The following is a 27,264-nucleotide window of genomic DNA, read 5'->3' on the forward strand; positions in this document are numbered from 1 at the left end:
ATACTGTTGATCTAAGAAATAACAATGTAGTTGGATAAAGCATTTTTGTAGCTGTCATAAAGTACGTAATAATTGAAGGAGACGTCATCCTGGGGATTAAAAGTTGATAGTTTTACAACATAAAATTGACAAAGGACAAATTTCTAATAAACTTTGATAAAGCTCCAACAAATTAGTTTATAAATAAAAAAGACTTAACACTTGAATTGAATACTAATTTATGTCAAGATAAACAGTGGCATTTAAATGAAAATCCCTAAGAATAGTTAGATTTGTACATATGAACGAGGAGAAGTAGGATAATCTACGAAACATTTCAAAATTACTCCATTGAATTAGTTAGTTTTTATTTACCCACAATAAGAAAATAAGATTGTATTAAGATGTAATAATAAATTTTTAGGGTGGGATATATAATAAAACAAGGCATCGGGTGATAAAAATTTTATATGTAGACAGTAAGGTTTAAGTCTTTCTATTTGTTGGTCCAATTTTGTCACACAATATTTAATTATTTTCCTCAGTATCAATATCACTGAAAAAGGGCTTTTAATTCTCATAGAGCTTGGTTGCTTAGACTCCCAAAATGGATCAATCAAAATTGTGACGTCACAAGAAATGCCGATTAATGATATTTTATAGGGATTTTGAATTTAGCATTCAGCGTGTATACAGGATGCTCTGTAGATAGTGCTATACATATTTTTAATCAAAAGAAGTCATATTAATAAAACCTTGCTTGTATTTTACATGGAACATCGAGCGTTTGTAGCCAAGGCTCACCCAGATAGCACTCTAGAGACTAAAGTATTCCCTAGCTCATCAGTCATAACGTATTATTAATTTTTCTTCGGCTTTTAATATTCTTCTTTCTACTACTTATGAGTGTGCTTATGAAAAATGCTGAGTAACACTGAGGATTTCTATGAGTTATCCTATATATCGATTAAAACAAAATTTGTGTTTTAGTCGACACCTAATTACTACGTGCAATGCCGCGTACTACCCCTAATTGTAAATAAATGTGTTAATTAGCATGTATGCATCATCATAAAATTTTAAATTTTTCCTAAATGTTTAAAATAATTTGACCTCAATTATTGTTAAAGATTGATCAAACACACGGTGCATTTTTCATTATTCTTAGAGCTAGCAACAAAAAAAAAAATGATGACAAATGAATAAAAATTAACTCAAAAGTACTTATATTTAGATACCATGCTGACATAATTTTTCTTAGTTTTCTTTCCCAAATTATCTTCAAAAAAATATCATCAAAGTTGCGTTCTATTCCAGTTGGAAAACGCACAAACCTTGGAGATACCAAGTGTTGAATTTCAATTTCTTCAAAAAAAAATATATATATATTATCAAAACTACTTGATCAACTTATAAAATCTTTTATATAAGTTACATAAATAAGTAAATATCTCATCGCAATGAAAACAAGGGGATATTTCAATCATAAATCCAGTGGGGCAGGAAGCCGGGGCATCACTAGCTCAGAAATTTCATTTTTTTTTCTTGAAGTTAAGTTTTGATTTTCTTCAGAAAAAATTCTTGTTCATTTTGTTCAAATATAAAATTTGGAATTAGCTTTCTTTAATAAAAAGATAAAGGAAATTATGGAATAAAAAATTAACAAGAATAGAAATTACTTTTTTCATAATCCATAACAAAAAAATTGTTTCGACATTATACAATTAATAAATAATTTTAATAATAGCAAAGTAATTGTCTTTTCCATAGAATTTATTTTACCTGGAGGGATATACTCCTTCTTCAGACATCCTTGTGGTCAAGACATAGCGAAAAGTAGGGATCTGCAGCATCACTCTTCATTGATAATTAGAATTGGCATGTTTGAATGAAAAAACTACGTTTAAAAATTAGAAAAGGAAAAACCGTGGTATTGTTGCTTTTTCTTCTTTTTTATTTAATAGGCTGTTGTGGTGTTATCTTTTCCATCTGAACTAAGTATTATTGCCTATCTTTGGTGTATTTTTTTTTAATTGCATAATAAACTAAATATATAGGAGTTTAAATATATATATTCTCCCCCCAAAAAAAAAATACCATATATCTAGCAAAAAAGGCCCCAATTCAGTAGTACCATATGTATCGACCACCTTCTCCTCGTGGTCTTTTTTCCTTACAAAATGGTAATTCTAATAATAATACAACATTATGACAACATAAATTTTGATGTCAACTCCTCTCTGAAAAATATATTAACTGACAAAATTGATCAAGTGTGTAAGATACCAAGAGTTTCTAAGTATTTTGTTTTGTGGGAAGCCTCATAGTTTGAAAAAGTCCTGTGATAGTGTAAATGAGCAATATTTGTAGCATCAAAGAAGAGCAACTTAATAAGTAAATACATATTTACTAATAATAACTATTTCAATTTCCAGATTTTATTACCTTATAGAAAATGGACTAGTTAGTGAGGGAGCAATTAGAGATTGAACATGGTTCTACCATTCTGGTCGATATAAATAAAATATGTTTGCATCCTTCATTTATATGAAAAGCAAATGAAACTTTTATTTTATTGTTACTTCCTCCATGTAAATTTCTATCTATGCATTGAATTGTGTTGTGACACAGTGTTACAATTTTCAAATGGGAGGTCATGTTTAAATTTTACCGCCCCGACGCTAAATACTAAAAAAATCTTTTTTTCTTAAAAATTTAATTTTTTTTTTCTTGAAGAAATTTTGGATGTTTTTTAGAATAAACATTTTAGAACTTCTTTCAATTATACACTCCCTAGATTATGGTGCCCTCATCAGAATATACTTTTACGTCCCAAGGCAAATATATATATTTTTTTAAATTGCGGCAGAATTTATTTATTTTTCATTTCTTTCTGTCTTCTTATAAAAAAAATCACTGAATATATATTTTTTTTTTAAAGAAAATTTAATTTTTGTTATATACTCGTATTTGTATTCATTCTAAAATATTCATCGCAGGTGGGCATGGCCCCTGTGGCGCTCTACCACTCCACCACTGATCAATACCACCTAACCTGAGATCAGGACCAAGACCCTTCAAAGACTAAAAAATGATCTTGTTTATTTTTAGAAAATAAAATTTTAATCTACTTAGTTGTTTGTGTCATAATTTGGACACCGAGATGAAGACCTTCAAGTTTTAATAACTGAGGTGATATCTATATTAATTTCAAGAACCACATCAATATAGTAAATAAAATAAAGGTAACATACTATTAAGCTTTTTTAAATGAGTTTTCAAACATTATGGAGATGTGCAGAGGTTTATAAAACATATCCTAAAAAGCTGGAGTGGGTTTTTCTAGTCGGTCTTCTGAATATATATTTTTATTTTCCAAAGCTGATGTCATTATTATTTAATTCTCGAAGACTAGAGCATGCGCTCCTGAAAGACGAAGAGTAACAAGGGTTGCTTGAGAGTTACGAGTGTAAGTCTTTCTTGGACTCGGAGTAGAGTTGAGGACCAACATAGGAGTAATTCAGCCTACCTGTCCTTGCTATATACGAAGTAGGATTTGTGTTTATTTGCTTCCTCTCACGGCTCCTTGCAGATGATTTAATAAAACATCATGACAGCTAGGCTGCTTTTCTCCCAAACATTCTTCGAATTGACAGAGTAGCCAAGATATTATTTTTTGATTTCCTTTATTTTTACATACCGACGGAACATATATTAGTTGCTGCCATACATATATATATATATACATATATATGTAGGGTAGAGTTTATGTATATAATATACATAAACGCTACCCAGCAAAACACTCAGTCGTTTACGAGTGAACAAGATGAGAATATTTTTGTCAAAGATGAATATGAATTTTAAGCATCTTCCTTTATTTTCAACAAACACAACTTAAAATGTCAAAAGAAGATATTATAAGTAGAAGCTTAATATTGTGAATTAAGCCAGTTGAACTTCGTTGATTTCTTGCAATTTCAAGAGTCATAGGTATAGTTATAATAGGAGTGACTGTATGAGGCTAAATTTTATTTTAATTTAGGCTAGGTTTTTTTAGTTTCCAAATAGCCTATCTAGACATATCATGGAACATAAAATGGAATTGACCTCATAACCAATTTTATGTGTCTGTGTCCTTTTTTTTTCCTCGCAACAAAGTAATATCTATATCTTAGCTACTATAATGGTTGAATACGCAATTTAAAAACTTTAATCAGGTGGATTTTTATATATAAAATGCTTTAAGATACATTTTGCAATACTAAATTTCGATTTTAGTTAATCAAATGAAAAATAATTATTATTTAATTGGTTTTGTGTCTATCATTTTGCCAAATTAAATAAAAATTAATATAAAATATTCAATATACATAATTTGATAATAGTGCCATTGTTTGATGACTTTGATTAACTTTAAGAAGAGAAAAGAGTTCATATGTCGAAAGCTGTGCATGACTGGCTTCCATATTTTAAAAGGGCTCTAAGAAAAGAGCCACCTAAACAATCTTCTTATTCATGCATGCAGAATATGCCTGTAGAACGATTTTATAACAGCAACATTTAAGACTCGCTATTTTCACATAGAACATTACAATTTAGTTTATTAACAATGATGAAATTTCAGCAGTATAGTAGAAATATCTTCTAAAACTGTTTAAAAATTTAGAGGAGATTAAACATTACCTCATATTTACGTCTTATACCTCAGAAGTAATTGAAAAGAGTGTCAATACAACAATGAAGGTATTTAATTATAGAAAGAAAGAATGGACGAACGAACATCAAGAACAAGAAAATATCAAACGATTTCGTTAATATCTTATTAAAAAATATACAGAGCACGGTGGTCCAATAACTTCAGGAATGTGATAAAGAATTTGATTATGAATTATACTTCTAAAGAAATTAGTGAGTTCTTTAGGCAAGAGCTCAAGCAATAACAAGTGACCCTTCCGAGAGATGTGATGGCTAGATCTGAATTGTATAAGGTCGACAAAATCACCGAAGACACTATGACATAAAACTTCATCACCATGTTGGATGACATGTGAAGCAATAAAACCCATCATATTTCCGACAGAGGACGAGATAATAGGTAAACTGACAAATTCTGGATCTATAGCTGCAGAAGAACCATAAGCCAATGCAGAACATTAACTCCATTAACTTTTCTCAAAATTGGATTATGGCAATAACGTGGAAAGTTTTTAAACAAACTTCGATGGTATTTAGGGCTTTACTTGGACAGAAACCTAGATGAGACACTAATATTGACGATGTATATTATGAAAAAATATTACCAGTTATCAAGATTATAAGAAATTGGGATTATAAAGGAATAAGTTTTTGTCTAATAAAAATTATTTTGTTGATATTTTTAAAATCTTTCTGCCTTTTCATGTATATAATATCTAATCAGCTTTTTATCATTTTATAAATAATTATAATTTCTTATTATATAATTAATATTATAATTTCTTATTATATAATTAATATTATAATTACTTAAACACTGGGAAACTTTTACATCGAAATGTGTCTCAAAATAGTTGTTTTTCTTAAATTTCTGTACTAAAATTGGATTTAAGCATTCCAAAATGTGCTTTAAAGCATTCAACCTCTAAAAATACCATTGAAAAGTCTTCAGATAGTGTATCAACCTATCATAGAAGCTGAGATATAGATAATATTGTATCGCGAGTAAAAAAGGGACACGATCACATAAAATGGGCTTGATTGCATTGGTTATGAAGTTAATGCCATTTTTGTTGTCATAATATGTAAAGATAAGCTATTTGGAAGCAAAAAAACAAAAAACCATATTAAATATGCTAATTATGCATGCAAAGAATTTTTTTTTTTGCAGAATGAGTAGTAGCTGTCGTTTCTCTAAAAAAGAATTATTTCAGTGCTGAATTAGCATACTAAATAGAAATAATGGAGTGAGTGGGATAATATAACAATTACAATAAAATAACTCAATTTTTTTCCATACCTGGAACTGTGCAGACATACTAAGTTTAATTACTTTAATTTAATTATTAAATAGTACAAGAAAATATCAATGGGAGATGCACAAACTTATTGTCTTTTATTTTTTTTTATTGCTTTATCTAGATAATCATCCATGGTTTATAACAAATTGCTAACTACTTAAAAAGAACCAAAAAAGTGCAACTTATCCACAAAATCTTACATAAGAGATCATTAAATATCCAAAGCCGATTGAAAAACTACGATTACTCATGAAGAAAACTAGAATTGTCGATATTATTTTTGACATGGGGGCATGAATAGTTGAAGCACAAAAGAGAGAAAATCACCGAGCGATAATACCTGCTGCATCACATTACAACATATTCTTTCAAAATCTGTTGAAGGAAGAGGGGAAAGAAAATATGGCACCATTTCACAACGTAATGAAACCTCTCTTTCAATTAGCTGTATTACGATAAAAAAATAGTTTGCGAAGTTATGGTTGAATCCATTTAAAAATAGAACTATAGCAATATTAAGTATAAAATATTTTTTTGAAGAACATATATTTTATAAATAGTGAAAAAATCATCGCAATATTATACAAAAAATTATATACCTGAATTTAAGAAAAAAACGCATAATCCTAAAGATACAGATTGACTTAAATCACATATTTATGTCTGAAAAGCGGTACCAAACTCATATTTCAAAAGTAAATAGATTACTAATCATTGATTCAGTTACTAAGGTAGATATACTTGACAAAATTAAAATTTAGGCAATAAACAAAGCAATGAGCTTAAACTGAATTAAGTCTTTGATTTGATTACGTTATTTCTTATTAAGAAAGCCTCGAGATCAGTAGCATAAAAATCTAGTCCAAGGAAATCAAGCATTTTTGGATAGGATTGGATCAGATCCCCTCCTTTATACAAAAGTAAAGCAGGGACACCATTGCTTTTGAAGTAATTAGAAAATCCAACAGCGGATGCAGATATCCTTAAGAACTTAATATCAGTATAATCTATGGCAACAATTTTTAAACATTCGTTCATTGCATAGCATCCATCTGCGTCATCTTCATATATGAATACAACAATGGAAACGTAAGGCTCTTCTTCGTCAATGGCTTTTAAAAAGTCATCACCATCTTCCAATTCTTTAATCTCCCCAAAATATTTTTTCTTGTCATTCTTCAGTTCCATTTCTCTCATACGTTTCTCGATATACATTTGCATAAATTGGTCGTCAAATAAAGCCTAAAAAAATCAATAAAAAATAAGAGAGAACAAGGTAGCTGAAAAAAATTTACATCTAATTCATCTTCTTCATCTTTCGCCTTATCATCATCATTAATACTTCGACAAGTTAAAGATAATTTTTTCGCCAATTCCAACTTTTCCTTTGCTTGCTCTTCTCTTTGTTCATTTTCAAGTTGTTTGTAACGCATATAGTCTTTCACAACGCCCTTTGGACCTGTATTAACAGTACCAGTGCCATTATTACTGATATCAGGGTTCCTGGAATTCGAATTACTGGGCTGTTCTTTTTCTTCTTCATCCTCCGATGAAGAACAATAATAATGCAGTTTTTCTCCTAATAATTTATCATCCAAGGTTGCCATATTGAAATATCTAAGATATTTAAGAACTATAGTGTACTAATAATTTATATAAATGATCTATAAAAGACTCCTACGTTAATATTAAACTGATCGAAAAGAGGACACAATTATCAATTATTTGAAGCAAGTATATTGTAGACAGTCAGGAGTGGACCAAGAAGAATATTCTGCAGTCGTGACGGGTCGTTCTTCAAGCGGAGAATGAATACGAATTTGTCTTAAATGAGTATCTCTTCCTTGTTGATGATTTGCGATAACAGCAATTTGTACCATAAAAGCTCGAACTGATCTTTCACTAAGATCCTTTAACGGAATTTGTATCCAACCGGAGGGTTCACTAAGTTCTAAGACTTCTATTTCTTGGAGATCGTTAAAATTCGTACCTGAACAAAGATAGAATATTTATATTTGTATAAAAACTTTTTTACAACTATCTAAATAAATATTGTGTCCCAGTATTACAAGTATAAGGCTTCACGGATTATGATTCAATATTGAACTCTTTTGTATTCATAAAATATGAAGAAGATTTGAACAATGAATGCTCATTGTGTAACATATTATGAAAAAATATTACTCCACTCTTTCGTCCAAAAAAAAAAAAAAAAAAAAAAGTGTATTTTGTGATATTTATTTAACTACACAGTCACATCATTGTTTGTGTCTAGTGTTATATAAAGATCTAAAATAGAGTTTTGGGTAGTGTTCATTTTGTCAACTATGACTAGACTACTGGTTCCCAAAGTGAGCAATATAGAACTGTCGGGGTCTCAGTTAGGATAATAAAAATTTGGAGATCTACATAGTTTGTTAGTTAAAGAAAGTTATTGATCTTCTTAGCTCGCTGAAAAGGGGCTTTAGCGTAGTTGCCAATCTCATTTTCGAAAAAAACAAAATCGATTACTAATCATTGAACGTGGAGGCTTGAGACTAAACCTGACTCATTGGAAGGTAAATGTTACCAAATTTTTATAAGAGCATAAATGTTACCCTGGCCATTCATGATTAAATCCTTATTTTCTAGTAATTTATTTACAGGAAATAGTTAATCTTCTTATTATTTGATTTGTTTCGTTCCAATAATAGTATGTACAAGAACTTATGTTCCCTATTCTTTTTTATTACAATTATCCAGTTTAAAAAGTGCACTATCAACGTGAGAAGCACTGTGTAAGCTGTTTAAAACATTAAAAAGTAATAAATGTTATGTAGAAATGAGAATTCAATAAGAACTCATTAGAAAGCAAAAAATCGTTAAGTGGTCCATGGGCTAAAAAAGTTTGGGAATCTCTGAACTAGACGAATCGTATTTGTCAACGAATGTTTTTTTCAAGAATTAAGAGACGAAGACGAAAACAAACAGTTTTTCTGAAAGTTTCGTCTCATCTTTTCTTGATAAAATAAAGAACCGACAATATCGAAGGTTGAGGCCCAAATTGTCGTAACTCAAAAATTAAAGATATTGATGTTATTGCCATATGTCATTCTAGAAGTCTAATATTTAATAGACAAAAAAGAAATTGAGACTGTTGAAATAAACTTCTGAGATCCATTTCATGGTAAAAAAAATAGGATAATACCATTACTGATAATGAAAGAAAGGAGTTTCCAAGCTCTATTCTGACAAGTAAATATTTGATTTACTACAATTTGGCTCACGATATGTAATAGAACGAAAGGTGAGGAAATTATATCTGGTTTTGGGGTCAAAGTTAGTGAGAGACAAAACTTTGAAGTGTTGGGAAAGATGAATTTATTGAGCCATATCTGGAAATGAGTAACTGACGGACTGAATGGAGATGAACAAACCTGATCTGACGGAGATCTTTGAAGGTGTGTATGACTCGTCCAACTTGTAGTCCGCATACACTTCCACGGAGCTCACCGTGGTTTTCCTCCTGAATTGGATATTAACGAGATGTGGCAATTGTCCGTCGGATTGCCAATAGGTCTCCGTGTTATCGTCTCTCAATTGTTCCACTCCAAAGCCAGGTTTGCAAGAACTTAAACTCCAAGTGGCCTGATTGCCCACCTCTCTCACAAGCAAGTTGCTGCTGCTTGTGGAGCTGTTGCTGATGCTTTCATTATTTGTTGTATTTGTAGTTGTATTATTATTATTATTGTTCACGTTGTTGTTGTTGGTCGTGGTATCCAAGTCCTGTGCTGAAGTGGCTGTTATGTTATTCGTGTTCGAGGGGGTTACAAATCCTTCTCCGCCAGCTGTTGTATTCGTGTTGGATGCCGTAACGGGTGTGGCGGAATTCGAATTCGTTGCAACACTACTCATTGAAGAAAGTTGCGGTCCATGTACACAAAAGGCCGTGGAAATCCCTTCAACTTGAACTACTCTTTCTCTCTCACTCTCTTTCAATCTCTTCTTCTTCAGCTTCCTTCCTCTTTTCTTTTATTTCATTAATATGGACTCGCACTCATTCAATAGTTAGCTTATCTGATGAGGTACCCCCATATCATCTAAAAAAACATAATTCTTTACTTGTTCATTTACACCAAGGTTAATAGTATTTCTATTAACCTTGATTAACACCACATTCTTCATACACTTTAAATCCTAGTTTTTATCATGTATTGGACTCATTAAGGAATTACGAAACTTCGGGTCGTCGACGATTATTGTAGCGCATTTTATAAAATATGGAATGCGGCCATAGGTGGAAAAAGTGGGTACGCACTATATACGGAGCCAGTGGTGCCGAAACGATAGGGGATATTGTCCACCCCCCTTTGAGGGAGTATGTATAGTAATAGCAATAAAAAAAATCCATCTTGACTAAATAATTTTCAATGTCAAAATTTACGAAAATTTATTAATTTTTTATTATTTGTATCTTATGATATCTGTTCAGATTACTATTAAATGTTTAAAACAAGTTTTTTTCTGAAATTTGGTATTAAAAAATAAATATTTTGTCAAAATTACAAAAAACACCTCTAAAGAAAAATTTAGTCATGACTATGAGTCATATCCCCCCCCCCCAAAAAAAAAAACAATTTGTGGTATCCCTGATGACGTCATCATATAATTTGCCCTTCCCCTCAAGGTGACAATATATAAAGCAAAGACATATTTTACTATTATAAGTTATAACCAAAGACATTTTATAATTATACTTCAGGACTTGAATGGGTCACTCAACCTATTAAAAGTGAGTTCTGTTTTGTTTAGTTACATTATTATAATACATAGATAGAAGTGAAGTGATTAAAATATTATTCAGTTTATTTGGTCATCAATTAATTATAATAATAATTCTATAATCAGAATTGGAGACTCAGACACGAGTTGTAGGACTGTATATGAAAGACTCGTTGTTCGTCGTCAGATCTACAAGGTTTAGATTTCAATAAGACTCCAAGCTTGTAACTCACGTACACAAAAACTCGAGACTTGACTTGGAGTCATATTATACTGTACTTAACTTTTGATACTTCACTCGAGCTTATCTCTCAATAATTGAAATTCTACAAAGGGTAGTAAAAATTACAATTGAACAGCTCCGTTCACGATTTACTCGTAATATTGAATATCTATTTGATATATGTCGAAAGAATTCTACAAAAAAATAATCCTTATCCTATACAATTGTTAACATAGCACTGAACTCTGTTTACTCTTGAATTTGACTTATATATTTGACTGACCGAAATAAAAAATGCCCTTGTTTCATCATCGTTCATAATTTCCATACAAAGTTTTACAGTGAAGACACAAAACAAATAAATTATATTTGAAGGTGAGACTAAACAACCTCTATTATTTATTTTTCATCAAATTTCTTTTAAATGGTTGAGCTCTATCAACTTGCACACATCATTGGATAAATAAAAAATGAAAGTAGTTACATTCTTGGCATTTTGTGACTTATATAATGGACCTTGCTATATATATCCTGATACGTAAAAGACGATTCCTTTACCTCTTGACATCTTTATCAGAGTCGTTGATATCAATATTGAGCTGCGCTTGATTTACTATTTGTATAAATTCATAAAGGTCCTTTTAAATACAATACTGCATTATCAGAGAATCGGAGATGGGCAAATGACAGTATAACAATTAAAAAATCATCAGAAAATAAGTGAAGGCTTAAATAATAACAACGGATACCTACGATGAATACTGAAAATAAAAATATACACTTTTCCTGGATGAAGATACTAGTCGTTGGAGAGAATAACTAACACATGTTATGATATATTTTATAAGTCTAATTTGGTCATTTTTTGTTTGAACAAAATTATGCATGAAAATATTGAGCATTTTTGACAGTAGCTTTATCCTTGAAGACATTATGACCAAAATTATATTCTTGTTGTAAAATTGCATCAATGATTTCTTCATTTTCCATCTGCGCCGCCACTGCAAATGCAAACAAAGAATGTGGATTCTCAGAATTGATTAAGATATTGTAAAGGATTTGGTGGATCATAACAGTATGATAAAAATTATTAATAAATATTACAATTAGACATAAAGAATCTGAAGGAGATTTCAGTTCACCTCGATTGCAAATTTTCAAATATTCCGACTGAGAATCTCTATCAACAAAATCGAATAAATCCGATTCTTTCGCTTGACAAGATAGTAAATTTTTGCAATCCTCACAGTTAATTGTTTAAGAAAGCGAATAACAAATGAATCTGGCAATAAAGAATAAAATATTATTTTTAGATTCGTCTTCGATTATAACAGGAATTACCATGCCATCCAAATATTCAAGAAAAACACCAATATTTTCCATACATTATGGTTCATCTATCTTTATAGCCTCTTTCAATGTTTTTTAAGGTCTCGAATCGACAACAGAGAGTATCTCACAATGGCCCTAAGTCTGATGGTATTTTCTGATTAAAGTAACTGTCGGATTGTAATATAGTAATTGTAGTCAATAATGCTTCTATATTGGCCAAATCCCTGCTCAATGCAATCACTCAGGAATTTCCCGGACAAAACAAATTCAAACCCCTTTTTCTCTAGTAAGTAGCAAGCAGCAGCATCCAAAGATGAGGAAGTTTGATAGATTGCCTCAAATGTTTCTTTAGTCAAAGAGTTATTAATTTTTTATTTTACTCCTCAAACCAGAATTGAATCCATGATACAAATTTTCTGTGAAATTTGAGCTGTTCATAGTCTGTCTTTGTGGCGCTTTCCAGATCTGGAGCTCCTAACATTTATAATATTCAACCACTTCCTTATGATTTTTAAGAAATTAAGAGTAGATTAAAATTCATGATGCCCTTTTTCATAAGAATACTGCATGCCACTTATTGTACTGTCATGAAATATGATGTATCATAGTTTCACATTTAATGTTGGATTGAGGGTTTTTTCATTCAAACGATGTGCCATCCTCGGATTATTTACAAAACCGATCCGATACAGTTCCAAAATATGAATGAATTGGGTGAGCCGATTTGTTCGCCATCAAAATCTGGACATTCAGAAATTGTTTCTTTTTTTCAATTGTTTCTTATACATTTATAAATATGATATCCATCAAACATTGGGAAAAATGGTTTTTCTGGATCAGCTGGATTTGAAATGGAACATTTGAACTCTTCATGGCACAAGTCTTGCTTAATAGCCAGTCTATTCAAAGCGTGATTGTCTGCTCCAAAACCTATTACTTCAAATCCCAATTTGTTGATTTCTTTAGTTAAAAAGTTCAAATCTTTGGTAATATCTTAATGACCCTGCATATGAGATGGTTTTATTTGAATTGTATCCTCAAATGATCCACCAACACTAGAAAGCATGAGCACACTACAGGTTATAGTCACTTTATCATTTTCAAGGCCACTCAGCTTCCCACGGTGAAATGGTACATGCTTTGCAGTATACACTTCATCCGTTATGAGCATGCAAATATTTTCTCTACTAGATAGAGTCAATTCTTTTGGATAGGTAAGCCCTTGTAACTTACCTGAAACCTCAAGACACATTCAATGTTTTTGTCTTTTTTATGATGTGATAAGGATGGTTTAACGTCAACAAATTTTCCTTTCGAAGAAATCTATAGGCAGCAGAACTTGTAGTTTTTAAGGAAGTTGCAATAGATAATGTCCTTGATGTGTACTGGGGTTTTTTAGATAAAGCGTGATGGATTTGCTCACATGCGAGGTTTACTTTTTTCTTCTCAATAATTTCCAAGTTGCAAATATCAGCCTTCTCCAGGAAAGTTTGAGCAGATGCCATCAAATCATTTTGCGTAATATCTGATATATTTTGCTCTTTTCTTTCGAGGATACATAAGGAATTGACCCTTTTTCAATCTCCGCCGTTGAAGAACTTGAGACTCTCTTTTCTTCTTCCTCAGAGTCAACGAATCACAACTCTCGGTGATGAAACAATTTGAATGAAAATGAAGTGAGCAAATTGATGGCTACTTTTTTAAATTCAATGGATATTTCTAATTTTTTCTCACTTTTTCGAATGTTTTAATCCAATTTTTCTCACATTTGGATCATGAGGGAATCTGTAATGAGGGCATGGATACTTAAAATAAATGATAATTTTTAGTAGTTTATAACCAGTGAAAAGTTAGACCTTCTGGTTTTTCATAATTGGGGTTGCCTGAAGTGCAAGAAGGGACAATACAGGGAGCAGGCATTGTTCAATGATCACAAAGAGGAAGCCGCTTCACAAATATAACCCTTAAAACTGCAGTAAACTATAAGAGGAGAAAAAAGGAGGGAAAATAAATTTCTAAAGTTACGTACTTGTGTGCCGGCTCATGTACGCCTCACGCTAAAGTCCTTTTATTCATGAAACCCTAGCTTAGTTATAACTTATAAATTATAATATTATTTGCTAGATTCTAAACGAATAGTTTATAGCATATTTTAAAAATACAAACTAAGAATTTTACGACAATAAAATTAATATTCAATTAAACTGAACCAAATTGGGGTTTATGTACAGTGAATGGATAATTACAATAATTATTGAATAGAACAGGTATCCATTTAGAATTATAGATATAAATTATATTAGGAACTACTTAGTAATATCACTAATATGAATATGAATAGCACGTAGTTCTTGTAAAATACACACGCTCGTTTTTAGAGTTTTTTTAAGTCCCTAAAAGATGTATTTGTATATAAAGGTGAGGCAGCAAGGAAATTCTGCGCTTGTATTTAATGAAGTCACTGTTGAGTGTTGATACACATAGGCTCTTATATAATTGTAAAGTAATAATTTTAAAATCCAGACATAATTCATTGTAAGGTAACACAAATTAAATGAATATAATTAAAATTCATTTATAGTACACAATAGTAAACCACGACAAAAAGTAAAAATATTTAACTTACATTAATATTAATATCCATAAAATTAAATCCTTTCCAGCACTTATTTCGATTGTTATGACACTTTTTATACCTTGCTTGATACCGTCAATTGTGTCTTCATGGTTATTATTATAAAATCAATTTCAGAATTGACTAAAGAAAAAGACTAATATTTATTTGCATAGAGTATATATTAATAATAATGAACTATCTGAATGTAAGCTTATATTAATATGTTTTGTGTATATTATCTAATTTGCCATTGTATTACATAATATAAGAGTGGTGAATAAAAAAATAGCAATGAGTAAAAATTAAAGCATACACATTTTCTTATAAACATACATGAATAATAAATATTAATTTGTAAATTGACCAATCTGTCTAAGTTTTCTCAGATTAGCAATTGCGTTTTTCACTTTGAGCTTTCTATTAAGGTTGTTTAATCTAGTTCTTGTCCTTGTTTTCAGAAAGGATATGAGTTCTTTTCCCCAGTTAGGGTATAATTCAATTAGATCATTATGTATTCTATGAAAAATATTTAGGTTTTTGTCAATTGTGTCTTCATGGTTACAATGAAAATCTTTAAAAAAAACTTCCAGAAAATGACAAAATTTCAAAAACTCAAACGAAGGGATCGTAAGGCCAATTCAATTCAAGGGCTAGACGTTTCTTCATAAAACCCAAAATTACGTGTCTCCAGAGAGAATTTTGATGCTATCTTCGAGGAAGCCAGGTTCACACATAAAATCTTGTAGAAAAATTTGTTCAGTCTGGCGACTGGGCAATGGAAGAAGTTTCCTGGAATGTAAATATTCATGACTCGAGAACTAATGCTTTGTGATATGAGGGCAGTAGTTACATGCGCTTATGAGTATCAGTGATTGAAATTCTTTAAGAGATCTATAATTCTTCTTGTTTTTATTTTGGAGTGGCTCTTTTCTAGGGTTTCCTTTTTAAATTTTGTACCGACACCATTCCCTTTTCGTCAAAGAAAGTAATTTTTTCAATTTTTTGCATTTGCGCTCCCCTGAAAAAAGGCTCATTTGCTTCCTCACATTGGACTCTTTTTTCGAAAATGTAAACGTGAATCTAAGTTCTTTGCTTCTTGGTCAAAGGCTCTTGTTGGGACTCAGTGATCCTGCTACAAATTTCAATCAGTCGTTCATTATTAGTCTCTGTTTCCGAGTCCATACTGGCTTCCAATAGTTGTTTCACAAGTTCTTTTCTTTCGTGAATTTCCTTACGAATATCTTTTGTGAATTTCAGTTCAATGAAATTATCTGAATTACTGCAACAGTGACGTCACTATATCTATTGGGTCAGGTAAAGCCAACCAGATTGCATTAGAAGATCTTTATTGTCTCATCTTTATATATAGTCACATTGCTCACCCCCCCGTACAAATACATTCCGGTGCCGGTGTGTGGAGTATAAGAGCCATGTACCGAGTATCTACGCAAGTTTTAGGCCTTTAGCATTGTAGATATGTAATAAAATACTAAGAATGAACATGAACAAGGTAACCCAGACAATTCCAATAATTTTTGAGAGAAGAGCAGCTTAGGTACCATAACGTTTCACTAAATTTGCAATCGAAAAAATAAACACAAGTCCCATTTGCTATAAATCTAACACATAGATAGGAATTACAACGTTGTTGATCCTCAATTTTACTCTGAGTCCAACAGGTACTTACACTTATAACTTTATACTTAGATCTTCTCTCCTCAAGAATGATAGAATAATGACATCAGCTTTAGAAAATAGAAAAAACACTGTTCAGTTTCCTACTACAAAACTTGCACACTAAAAAATGCTTAGAATTCACAATACTACTCATGCACACAGTTCTTTAACTCCTTAAGGGTATTCAAAAAATTGTAAAAATGTGGAGAGGGAAGGACTAATCCAGTTTTACGTGAGCAAGGCTTATGGGATGATAAGGCAAAGATGCGATGCTCTTGTTTAATTGTCGACCTGATATTAATGTAGTTATTTTTAATTAAAAAATTTGTTTTAATAGAATTATAAAAGACATATTTAAGATTTTAGTTACAACACTCTAGGAGGTATTTCAAGATGGCTTATAATCTATTTAGGTACTTTTAGGTTTTTTGTATTGTGCAAGTTTTTTTCCTTAATAAATTGGTTGGTAAGACCAATGAGTTCAGAACTCATTGGCGGGGCTTTCTATGTATGTATATGAGCTCTGGATTAGATTAGTAATTGATCATTCCTAATGTGTTAAGGATTTGTGAATATGATCCACACAGGACTACGCTAGCATACTAAATACACTTATAAAAATAAAATTCAAATAATACAAATATTAGAATTAAAATTATTAAAAAAGAATAAGACAATATGAAGGTAGATGAAAATTGTATAAATCCTGGTGAGTGCAACTCTAGAGATAAAAAATATAGAGTGCTTATACTTAATGAAAAAATTTAAGGGAGAGACAGCTGATGAAAACAAACAACATAAGGATCAAAACATTTAAATATTATATATAAATAGCCGTTTTGTCTTACTTAATAATGTGATTTTAAGGGCCTAATGGATAACGAGGTTACTCAACTTACTTCTCATTATTCTCTTATCAAAATGCAAGTATAAATATAAAATCAGTAAAATGCGAAATAGTTCATTATTAATGTTATAATAATTCATCAATATCAATTTTCACTCTTAGGAAGGAGTATCATAATTCATCTCTAAAAGGAATATCTACATTTGGTATTTAAATTTCCCTTGAATCGTATAAAGTCTATATCAACACAATGAAGAAATTATAAATTCCTAATATTCTCGTTTGTTCTAGTTCATACTCATTTTTAAAAAAATGCTTTAGAATATTTAAGATAAATAAACATCTAATCAATGAAGTATAATTTATTCTAAAAAATATTATATACTAATAAAATTAAGTCTTTCAACATATTATTGATATTTTTTAAATTATTGATCCTTAAACTGTATAAAATTCGTAAGGGCACTACGAATCTTGATTCCTTCTGCAGTCTCAGTTTCTAGCTTTCCCAAGTGACACAGTTTTATACCAAAAATTGTTGAAATGTCTATATTTAACACTGAATAAGCAAGTGCAAAACATTTCAGCTAATTAGTTTTGCAGATATACTAGACTATCGATACCAAAACCAGTTTTAGAGAGCATTTGCCTTGGCCTTGTCCTTGATTATAATAAATAAGAGCTCCACACAGTGTAGATTTCTATAAAAATAATTTTGAAAAAATTAATTTTTCTAAGGGTCATCATAACTATTTTTCCTAAACAAAATCAAAGCTTTATTAAAAGGGCCTTAAAATGCGCAGCTGAGCCAACCTAATACCACTGCAGTTGCAGTGGTTCCAGCGCTTCTAATAGGTTTTGGGCTTGATTAAAATATGAAGTTAGAAATTATATATGAGAAAAATGAAGAAATTTATCAAGTAAAAAGGCTGCCAAAAATTTCTAAAAGAGGCTATTTGAATAAAAGAAGGCGATAATTTTTATGTAGTAAAAAATATAACTATATCTTTTAAAAAATAAATTTTTCTTAAAGGAAATAAATAAAACGCTCACGTTTAATTCAGCCCTGCCTTCAGTAGATAAAATATAAGAATAAGGATAAAAATTAATTCTCAATAATAATGATTATCCTTATCCCTACCCAGTTTTGGATTTAGGTATTGCACAATCTGTTTCTCGCAGGAACCAGCAATAACTAAGACCGTTCTTAACTTTAAAGAAACCCTGACTGATGGAATCAGACTAACTAGGTTGTTGCTGAGCAATAGTTAAGAATATTATTGTCATAAGATTTCGTATATCTAAAATAAATCTTCTAATAGATGGATTAAATGATAATCAGGAAGACATATAATAAGTTCACATTAATATAATGGAAGTAAGACTGTCGAAAGGTCCCAAGATTCATTGTTTATCTTCCGATAGTCCTGCTTAGTAGATAGCAACAGTTTTTTTCTTTAAATTATGATTACATATGCATTTAGAAACGAATAAGTAAACCAAAGTGACTAAAAAAAATCCATTCAAACATTGATTGATAGAATAACTGATGACAGTGATTAATGATTGGTTAATGACCTTTGAAAATACTTTGCTGGTAAAACATAAACCAAATAGTAATATCTGTATTTAAAAATCTTAATTGAGAGTACAGTAAAAAAAAAAATACTAAATTAGCGAGTGATTGGACAAAGTGTAATGTCTCGAATTATGATTTATGTGCAAGTTTCCGACCTTCTATCACTCCCGAAAAGGCTCATATATCACCTAGGAGGACACCGATGTGAGAGCCATTTATTCACCTTCCCGTGACAATCGACAATAAGGATGAATTATGCTCATAATCCAATTGATTACTGTATTTCTCATTAAATTACAATAATATGTTGCTATGTAAGCCCAAATCTGGTTGAAATAATCCATGGAAATACGTTCAACTATTTGGAAGATTAAAATTTAATCCCAATCAATTTCATTTATAGCATAAGATATTAAGACTAACAAATAACAAATTACAATACTTTATGATGATAACTTATACTAGTGTATTGTAAAATCTCCAATTTCTTCATCTTAAAATCTAAAAATTATTGATTGCTCCAAATATGTTAAAAATTATAATTACCAGAGGAGGGAACATGGACTCACTACCAAAGAATATATATTATGCATAAAAATTTACATTATATGAGAGGCCATCACAAGAAATCACATGAATATACAAATCATGTGGAAAAAGAAAGAAAAGGTGTTTTTCATGCAAAGAGTGTGATTTGCACAGTCAATATTTAGAGAAGAAGATTAATAAATATGGAACATTGGAGGAAAATATATCTTAAATAATCCTGCTAAAGATTTATATGTTGAAAATAAAAATGATAACCTCTGGATGTAATTAATGTACATATTATGTAAATATGGTTTTTTCCTTATGGAACGAAATTTTAAATAAATTGCCATTTGAAAACATATCTAGGAATTACTTGTTCCTTTCGAATTTTCAACAAATGGCATTTGTCCCTTTATATCGGTGTGTTCGTTTTTTTCTCTTCATCTACGTATTCTACGTCATTTTTAAGTTTCTTAAAAAATTGTTATCTTTTTTTCTTCATCACTTACACATTGTGATAGATAATATTGTTTGATATCAAGGTTAATAGAAATACAAGGTTATACCATAGTCCATAACGTGTGTACGACTGATGTTTGACATCCACCACGCTTTTGATATTGACATCATAGTAGATGAGTGGTTACGTGTTTTGTCAAAATCTGTTTTTCTTGCCCAACAGTCGGTACGATACATTAAATTGAAAATTCTATCAGTAGTGATGTCATAGACTATAAGTGGTTGCGTGTTTTGTCAAAATCTGTTTGTCTTACCGAGCAGTTGGTACAATACATCAGATTGAAAATTCTTGCAAGCCCGATTACGTGATGGTCTAACCTTGTATTTCTATTTCATATTTTGATAGATGATATTGCTTGTTATGAGGTAGTTTAGAAAATTCTAATAGCGTGTAAGCCAGTTCTATTTGAAACTATTAATACATTGAAAATTACCCCTAAATTTTCTTCTAACAATACATAAAATCCTAACTAACTCATTAACCCCATAGTTCATTAATTTTATTATTTTTAATAACAAATATGCAAAGGAAAATAATATTAAGTAATGCATATCGAAGAAAAGAAATATTTATTTTATATTGGGAATTATTTATTTATTTAAATCCCTTGTAAGGTTAAAATTTAAAGAAAATTGTAGCAATTCAGGATATGATACTTTAGATGAAGAATTAAATTGGATAAAACAAATTCTACAATTAATTTTTCCATTTTTATTTTTGTTGGGATACAGCAATACGAAATTTTTAGTACATATTTATGTTATTTATCATATAAAATAATATATTTAGTTGTTATTAATAATAAACCAAACATTAATTTATTTGTATTTTTATTTTTGTTATGTTTTTAAATTTATGTATAATTTTTAATAATCCAAGAATATATCTATAAAGAAATGTGAATCTGTAATACTTATTAAGTATTTAACCTAGATCAATTTAGTTTTACACCTAAAGGGTGGTTAAATTTCAATTATATTGTCATACTAAAAAATTTCAATGGAAATTAAGATAATCATTTTTTTACATATACTTTATAATAGTTCACAAGGTATAATTTTGTAAATCTAAACCTAATATGCTAACTATTCAATTAATATGATAACTTATAATATAGTTGAATCTAATGGTATGAAATTAATTGCTAACTTATTAATCATTATCAGTAACAAACATTATATTTTACAATTCAAGCTGAATGACTGTATAACATCACTAAAAGAAGATCAGTACAAATTATATTATTATTTTCATTACAAAGTATAAAACTATGTATTTTGGATATTACCAAAGTTTCCAATAAAATATGTCCTGACTTCAAGAAATAATTTGAATTTGGCAGGTAAGTAAATATACACGACTCATGTCCATCTATATGATATAGGGTGAGAGAGAATTCACATTCTCTATTAGGGAGCATTAATACCTTTTTGTTAACTCTTATTACTAAATTTAAATATTCAATTAAAAAATAACATTAATAATTTCAATCGGAGATCTAAGTTTATATTTCACTTGTAATATAATTTTAGATTGATATACATGAAATGATATAATTTAAGCAAATAAATATTTTAAATTGAATAAGAGTAGTTACAAATGTTAGTACATATCCCTTTGATACATATTAGGAATTCCATTATTCTTAAAAATTTCTCTAAAAATAAAAATAATATATGATAATCTCGGGAGAGGGGTCTCAGACGACAATATAAATAAAATCTTTGTTGTTCAAAGTACTGATTATTTTTAGTCAAAAACATACAATACTGGAAGAAACGGTAATAACTAATACTGAAAAGCAAAATCCATTATTATTAGTAATTTTAAATATATCTCAACAACTTGGAAACAAATTTTGAACTAGATAACAATCCTTTGGGGAAGGCTCAGGTATATTCTATTAATTCAAAAAAAAATTGACATGACATAAATTTAATTGACAAATTAGAATTTTTTTTGTGAAATCGGAGATTTTTTGCAGTTAAATTCAACTCAGATCTAACAAGACTTGTTGACGTTTTTCCTCTCATTTATAAAAAAGGCACCTTCCATTCTGTTTAGCTGAACCATCTTTTATAGCTACATTATTTTTTAACAGGATATTTTGATAATAATTAAGTCTAATTTGCGCACTCTACAGAGGGCTAATTAAAATATTGATAAAATATAAATTGTAGGGCATTATGGAAAGAATAGTAAACTAACATTGACTTTATTTTAGGAAAGTTAATCATAAGTTGTTTTCTTGTAACTGCATCAGATAATATCAACTCCTAAAAAAATAAATGAAACCATAAATTGTTTGACATCTCTTTTATATAATGAATTACAGCGTATAAGTGGTGTTCTGCGTTTTGAAATTCAATATGATGACTGTGGGTACGAATGTTTGAATAAGATGGAAAGCTCTTCTACTTTAACAATTAATTTCCTTTACAGAGGACAGAACAAAAATTATATCATTATGGTTTTTATAACATACATGGTCATTTGTGGTGCATTTGATAAAGTTTCTAAACACTTTCTTGTTGAAAATCATTCAAAGTTTTCGCCGGACCGCAGCTCTTGCGTAATTTCCAAATCTTATTATAATCAACAAAAAATTGAATGTGTGGAAGGCTTAGTAGAAGTTATCGTCAAAGGATCTACTAAATTCAATGTTATACCTTTTCGGAAGAGTGGATTCTCACAAATACGGTGGTTTAACTGGAGGAAATTTTTAGACAAGTATTTCTGTCCTTTAAAAGGAATAAAGAACATCACATATTCACTTTCATTTATACTTCTCCTGGACACGTTGTAAAAGGATCTGATAGTTCAAAAGCTCTTTCTGTGAAATAATGAATATTCCTTTTCCTCATCATAACGATTTCTTGCCTACGTTGACTTTTTCTCCTACATCCGTCGCTTATTCAAAGATTCTTCACCATCCAATTATTTGGGGGAAGATATTCCATCAACATTATCGGCTAGTTTATTACAAGGTATCATCCAACATTCAGTTGTTTTATTCTATAAATTTGTAATCGTCCCTTTTTATTATCAGACTCAGCATGCTATTTTGATTGTACAAGTAACTTATCAACCCATTTTAATCCAGAACATGGACTCTCATATGAATATGCTACTGATATGTTAAAATCACAATGGAAAAGAAAGAAAATGTATTTTTCATGCAAAGGGTGTGATTTGCACAGTAAATATTTGAAGGAGATAAAAAAATGTGGAGCTTTTAAACATTGCAGGGAAAAATATCTTAAAAGATTTATATGTATAAAATACAACTGATAACCTTTGAACGTAATTAATGTAAATATGGTTTTTTTTCTTATAGAACGAAATTTTTAATAATTAATAATTAAACTATTTCTAGGAATTACTTCTACATTTCGAATTTTCAACAAATGGCATTTGTTCCCTCATATCAATGTGTTCGTTTTTTTTTCTCTTCATCTACGTATTCTACGTCATTTCTAACTTTGTCAAAAAATTGTTATCCTTTTTCTTCATCACTTACATATTTTGATACATGATATTGCTTGAAATGAGGTAATTTAGAAAATTGAAATAGCGCGTAAGCTAGTTCTATTTGAAACTATTAATACATTGAAATTACCCCTAAATTTTTTTCTAACAATACATAAGATCTTAATTAACTCATTAATCCCATAATTGATTATTTAATTTTATTATTTTAATAGCAAAAATGAAAAGGAAAATAACAATAAACAATGAAAATCGAAGAAAATTAATATATATTATGAATTATTTATTCACTTAAATCCAATTTGAGCTTAATATTTTAAGGAAATCGAATCAATTTGGGATATGATATTTTAGATGAAGGAATTATACTGCAAAAAAAATTGTGCAATTAATTTTTTCATTGTTATTTTGTTGGGATGCAAAATTTTTAGTGCATATTTATTATATTTAGTTGTTAATCATACTAAACCAAACATTAATTTATTTGTACTTTAATTTTTGTTATGTTTTTAAATGTATAATTTTTTAATAATCTAAGAATATATCTTTAAAGAAATGTGAATAAGTAATCTAGCTCAATTTAGTTTTAAACCTAAAGGGTGGTTAAACTTAAACTATATTGTCATACTACAAAATTTATATGGAAATTAAGATAATCATTTAATGAAAAATATATTTTGTATATTTTCTAATAGTTCACAATATGTAATTTTGTAAATCTAAAACTAACATGCAAACTATTTAATTTTTTCATTTAATAACAGAAAAAGGAAGGACACATATTAAATACAAATTAATGGATATTTATTACTAGGGAGTTAGGAAGGGTATGAGCGAATTAATCGTTAAAAAATGAAAAAATTGATTGTACAATTTGTTTTGCAGTATAATAAATATTGTATCTTAAAATTTTATTTTTTTATGGTTGAAGAAGGAACATGACAAGTTAGCAATGGAAATGACCATAAATAAATCATAGGGTCAAATATTTGAAAAATTGATTTATATTTAACAAACTCAGTATTTTCAGATGTTGCATTTTCAAGAGTGTCAAAAAAGGTGTGCAGGGTTGATTACATTTACATCAAATGGACAAAAAATGTTGTTCACAAGGAGGTTTTAACATAGGAATGTACCTAATATATAAGTATAATTTATAGTAAATCGTTTTAGTTTAGAATTTAACATATATAAGCTATTTTTCATTGGCTATCCTTAAGATAGGGTGTTCGTGCTAGTATTTTATTTTTATTTTTAGTATAAAGTATAAAACCATTTATTCCATATATTCGCAAAGTTTACTTGCACTAATGTATGTTTATGTAATAATTTGACTTTAGCATGTCTGTAAATTTTTATTTTAAAAAACTAAAGCAATAAAATATGAAATATACACTACTCATGTACATCTGTAAGATATAGGGGGAGGGAGAGTTCACATTCTGGACCTACAAATTATTGATTAGACAGCATTCATACCTGTTTGTTAACTCTATTATTAAATTTAAATATTCAATTAAAAGATAACATTACTAATGTCAATTAATTGAACTCAGAGAGCTAAGTTTATATTTCACTTGTAATATAATTTAAGATTGATATACATGAAATGATATAATTTAAAAAAGTAAACGTTTTAAATTCAATAGTAGTTACAAATGTTAGGTCATATCTCTTTGATACATTGTAGCCAGTAATGTCATTTTATTTTATTTTAAGAATTCTCTATTAGCTATATGAAATATCTCATAACAACTTGAAAATAAATTTTGGACATGGTAACAGATACTCTCTATGGAAGGGATATCCATATTCTATTAATTCAAAACAAAATGACTTAGCACAAATTTAATTGACGAATTTGAATAATTTTGGAGAAATTTGAGATTTTTTGCAGTTCAATTCAACTCAGATCTAACAAGACTTGTCGACGTTGTCCCTCACATTTATAATAAAGGCACCTTCCATTATGTTCATCTGTACCAACTATTATATCTACATTATTTTTTAGCGGGATATTTTGATAATAATTAACCCTACTTTGGGGACTCTACAGAGGCTTAATTAAAATATTTATATAATAGAAATTGTATAGCATTATACAAAGAATAGTAAACTAACATCGACTTAATTTTGCGGAAAACAATCTTATGGTGCTTTATTGTAATTGCCTCACATATATTATTTGCTCACGACTCGACTTATTCTCACAATCAAATACTCGCGACTTGATTTGGACTCGAAGTCTAATTTATACTTAACTCTAGAAAATCCTTAACGGCATTGACAATATACAGGTTGGGACGTTGAACGGAAAAACGAACGGCGTTCACTTTTTCCGTTCATTTTTTGAACGAATGAACTACTAACGAAAAAAAAAATATGAAAGATGAACAGAAAAAAATATGAACAGTGTTCATTTAGACGTTAATTTTCATATTGTCCATAAGAAGTAGCTTTTTGAATATTTTTCCCTAAGATTCCTACATCTTTTTTTCTTGATTATGGGTATAATTATAATTATTATCTTTGATGGCGGCTAAAATATAGTTTATTTAGTCTAATTTTTATTTCAATCCTTTGCTTCGTTTAATTGCACCATTCACTGGAGAATAAGCCATCTCAAGATTTCCTTCAAAATACAAATAAACAGTAATTGATAAAATACAAGGGAAAATGGGCGTTAATGGATTTATTTATCTAGTATTTTCTAAAGTTTTATATCCAATCTGTCCATGCATAGTACATAAATTTTAAGCGGACATTAGTACCTTTAATTTTTATTACTGTGCAATATGAAAGTACTTTGTATTAATTTTTAACATGTCCTTTTTTCAATATCTATCATTAATTGTCTGGAGAGCTTGTGGAAGATATTCATATACTCGAATTTCATATTATACAATTCAATTACAAGTATTTAAAAATATCAACTTTTGCGCCATACTGTACTCTGTAATACCTGAAAATTTAATTCAATTCTCTTGATGTTTAAGAAAAGTGTTGTTTTATTGAAATATCATATTTCATTTGATCACAGATTATGGTACAGGAAATTAAGACAAAGAAAAGTGGTAATCCTAATTTAAAATAGTTTATCTCATTTTCTTTTGTAACTTGTACAAATTCTAAATTTGTACACGATAGACACACACATAATAATAATATTTATTTTCTCTTTAAATTATTTTTACTTTAGAATGGCACAATCTTAAGTAATTAATATAATATAAGAAGATTAGTGACTCCAGCCAGAGTTGCATTTTCTTATGGATATATTTCAAATTTAATTATTTATAAATTATGTGTCAGACATTGGCTATTTCTTAGAAAAAGGAATGATTACATTTAATATAATATCTAACAAGTATGTAAGAATAATAATAATAACTCATGCACATTGTTTTTTCCTTCCTTTTAATATTAAAAGAAGACGATTTGACAAACTATATCATCATCAGAAATTTTCTCTTTCTCTCAAGAAAAAGCGCACATACAGCCTAGCACTCCCCGGTGGCTCTAATACGTCATATATATAAGTATATATGCATCAACTGGACAAGAAGCTTGCCAACGCCCATTCATAATCTTTTACGGGCGCTCTTAAAGAGCAATCAATGTGAACAACTGAAATATAGAAACAAATTTCGGCCATATGTGTATAAATGTGGCCGAAAAGGGGTTTGGCGCAAATGGTAAGTCTGAGGCCT

The 27,264-nt window shown here is 29.5% G+C and overlaps 1 protein-coding gene across 4 annotated transcripts; it reads right to left on the reverse strand.

Moving 5' to 3' along the window:
- Nucleotides 1-6,617: 6,617 nt before the first annotated feature.
- On the reverse strand, nt 6,618-9,983 carry APC10 (anaphase-promoting complex subunit 10). Of its 4 annotated transcripts, none has more exons than XM_040712181.2 (3): nt 7,660-7,968; nt 7,274-7,595; nt 6,618-7,220 (listed from the first exon to the last, which is right to left on the reverse strand). In XM_040712181.2, exons 2-3 carry the CDS (start codon nt 7,583-7,585, stop codon nt 6,771-6,773), a joined length of 762 nt encoding a protein of 253 aa, XP_040568115.1. In that variant the 5' UTR covers nt 7,586-7,595; nt 7,660-7,968; the 3' UTR covers nt 6,618-6,770. The 4 variants fall into 4 exon arrangements, with proteins under 4 accessions (XP_040568115.1, XP_040568114.1, XP_040568116.1 ...); XM_040712180.2 differs by having other exon boundaries at nt 7,274-7,611; XM_040712182.2 differs by lacking the exon at nt 6,618-7,220 and adding an exon at nt 9,395-9,983 and having other exon boundaries at nt 7,389-7,595.
- Nucleotides 9,984-27,264: the final 17,281 nt, after the last annotated feature.

The sequence above is a fragment of the Lepeophtheirus salmonis genome, chromosome 5 (genome assembly GCF_016086655.4).
Source record: "Lepeophtheirus salmonis chromosome 5, UVic_Lsal_1.4, whole genome shotgun sequence".
Taxonomy (NCBI): Eukaryota; Metazoa; Arthropoda; class Copepoda; order Siphonostomatoida; family Caligidae; genus Lepeophtheirus; species Lepeophtheirus salmonis.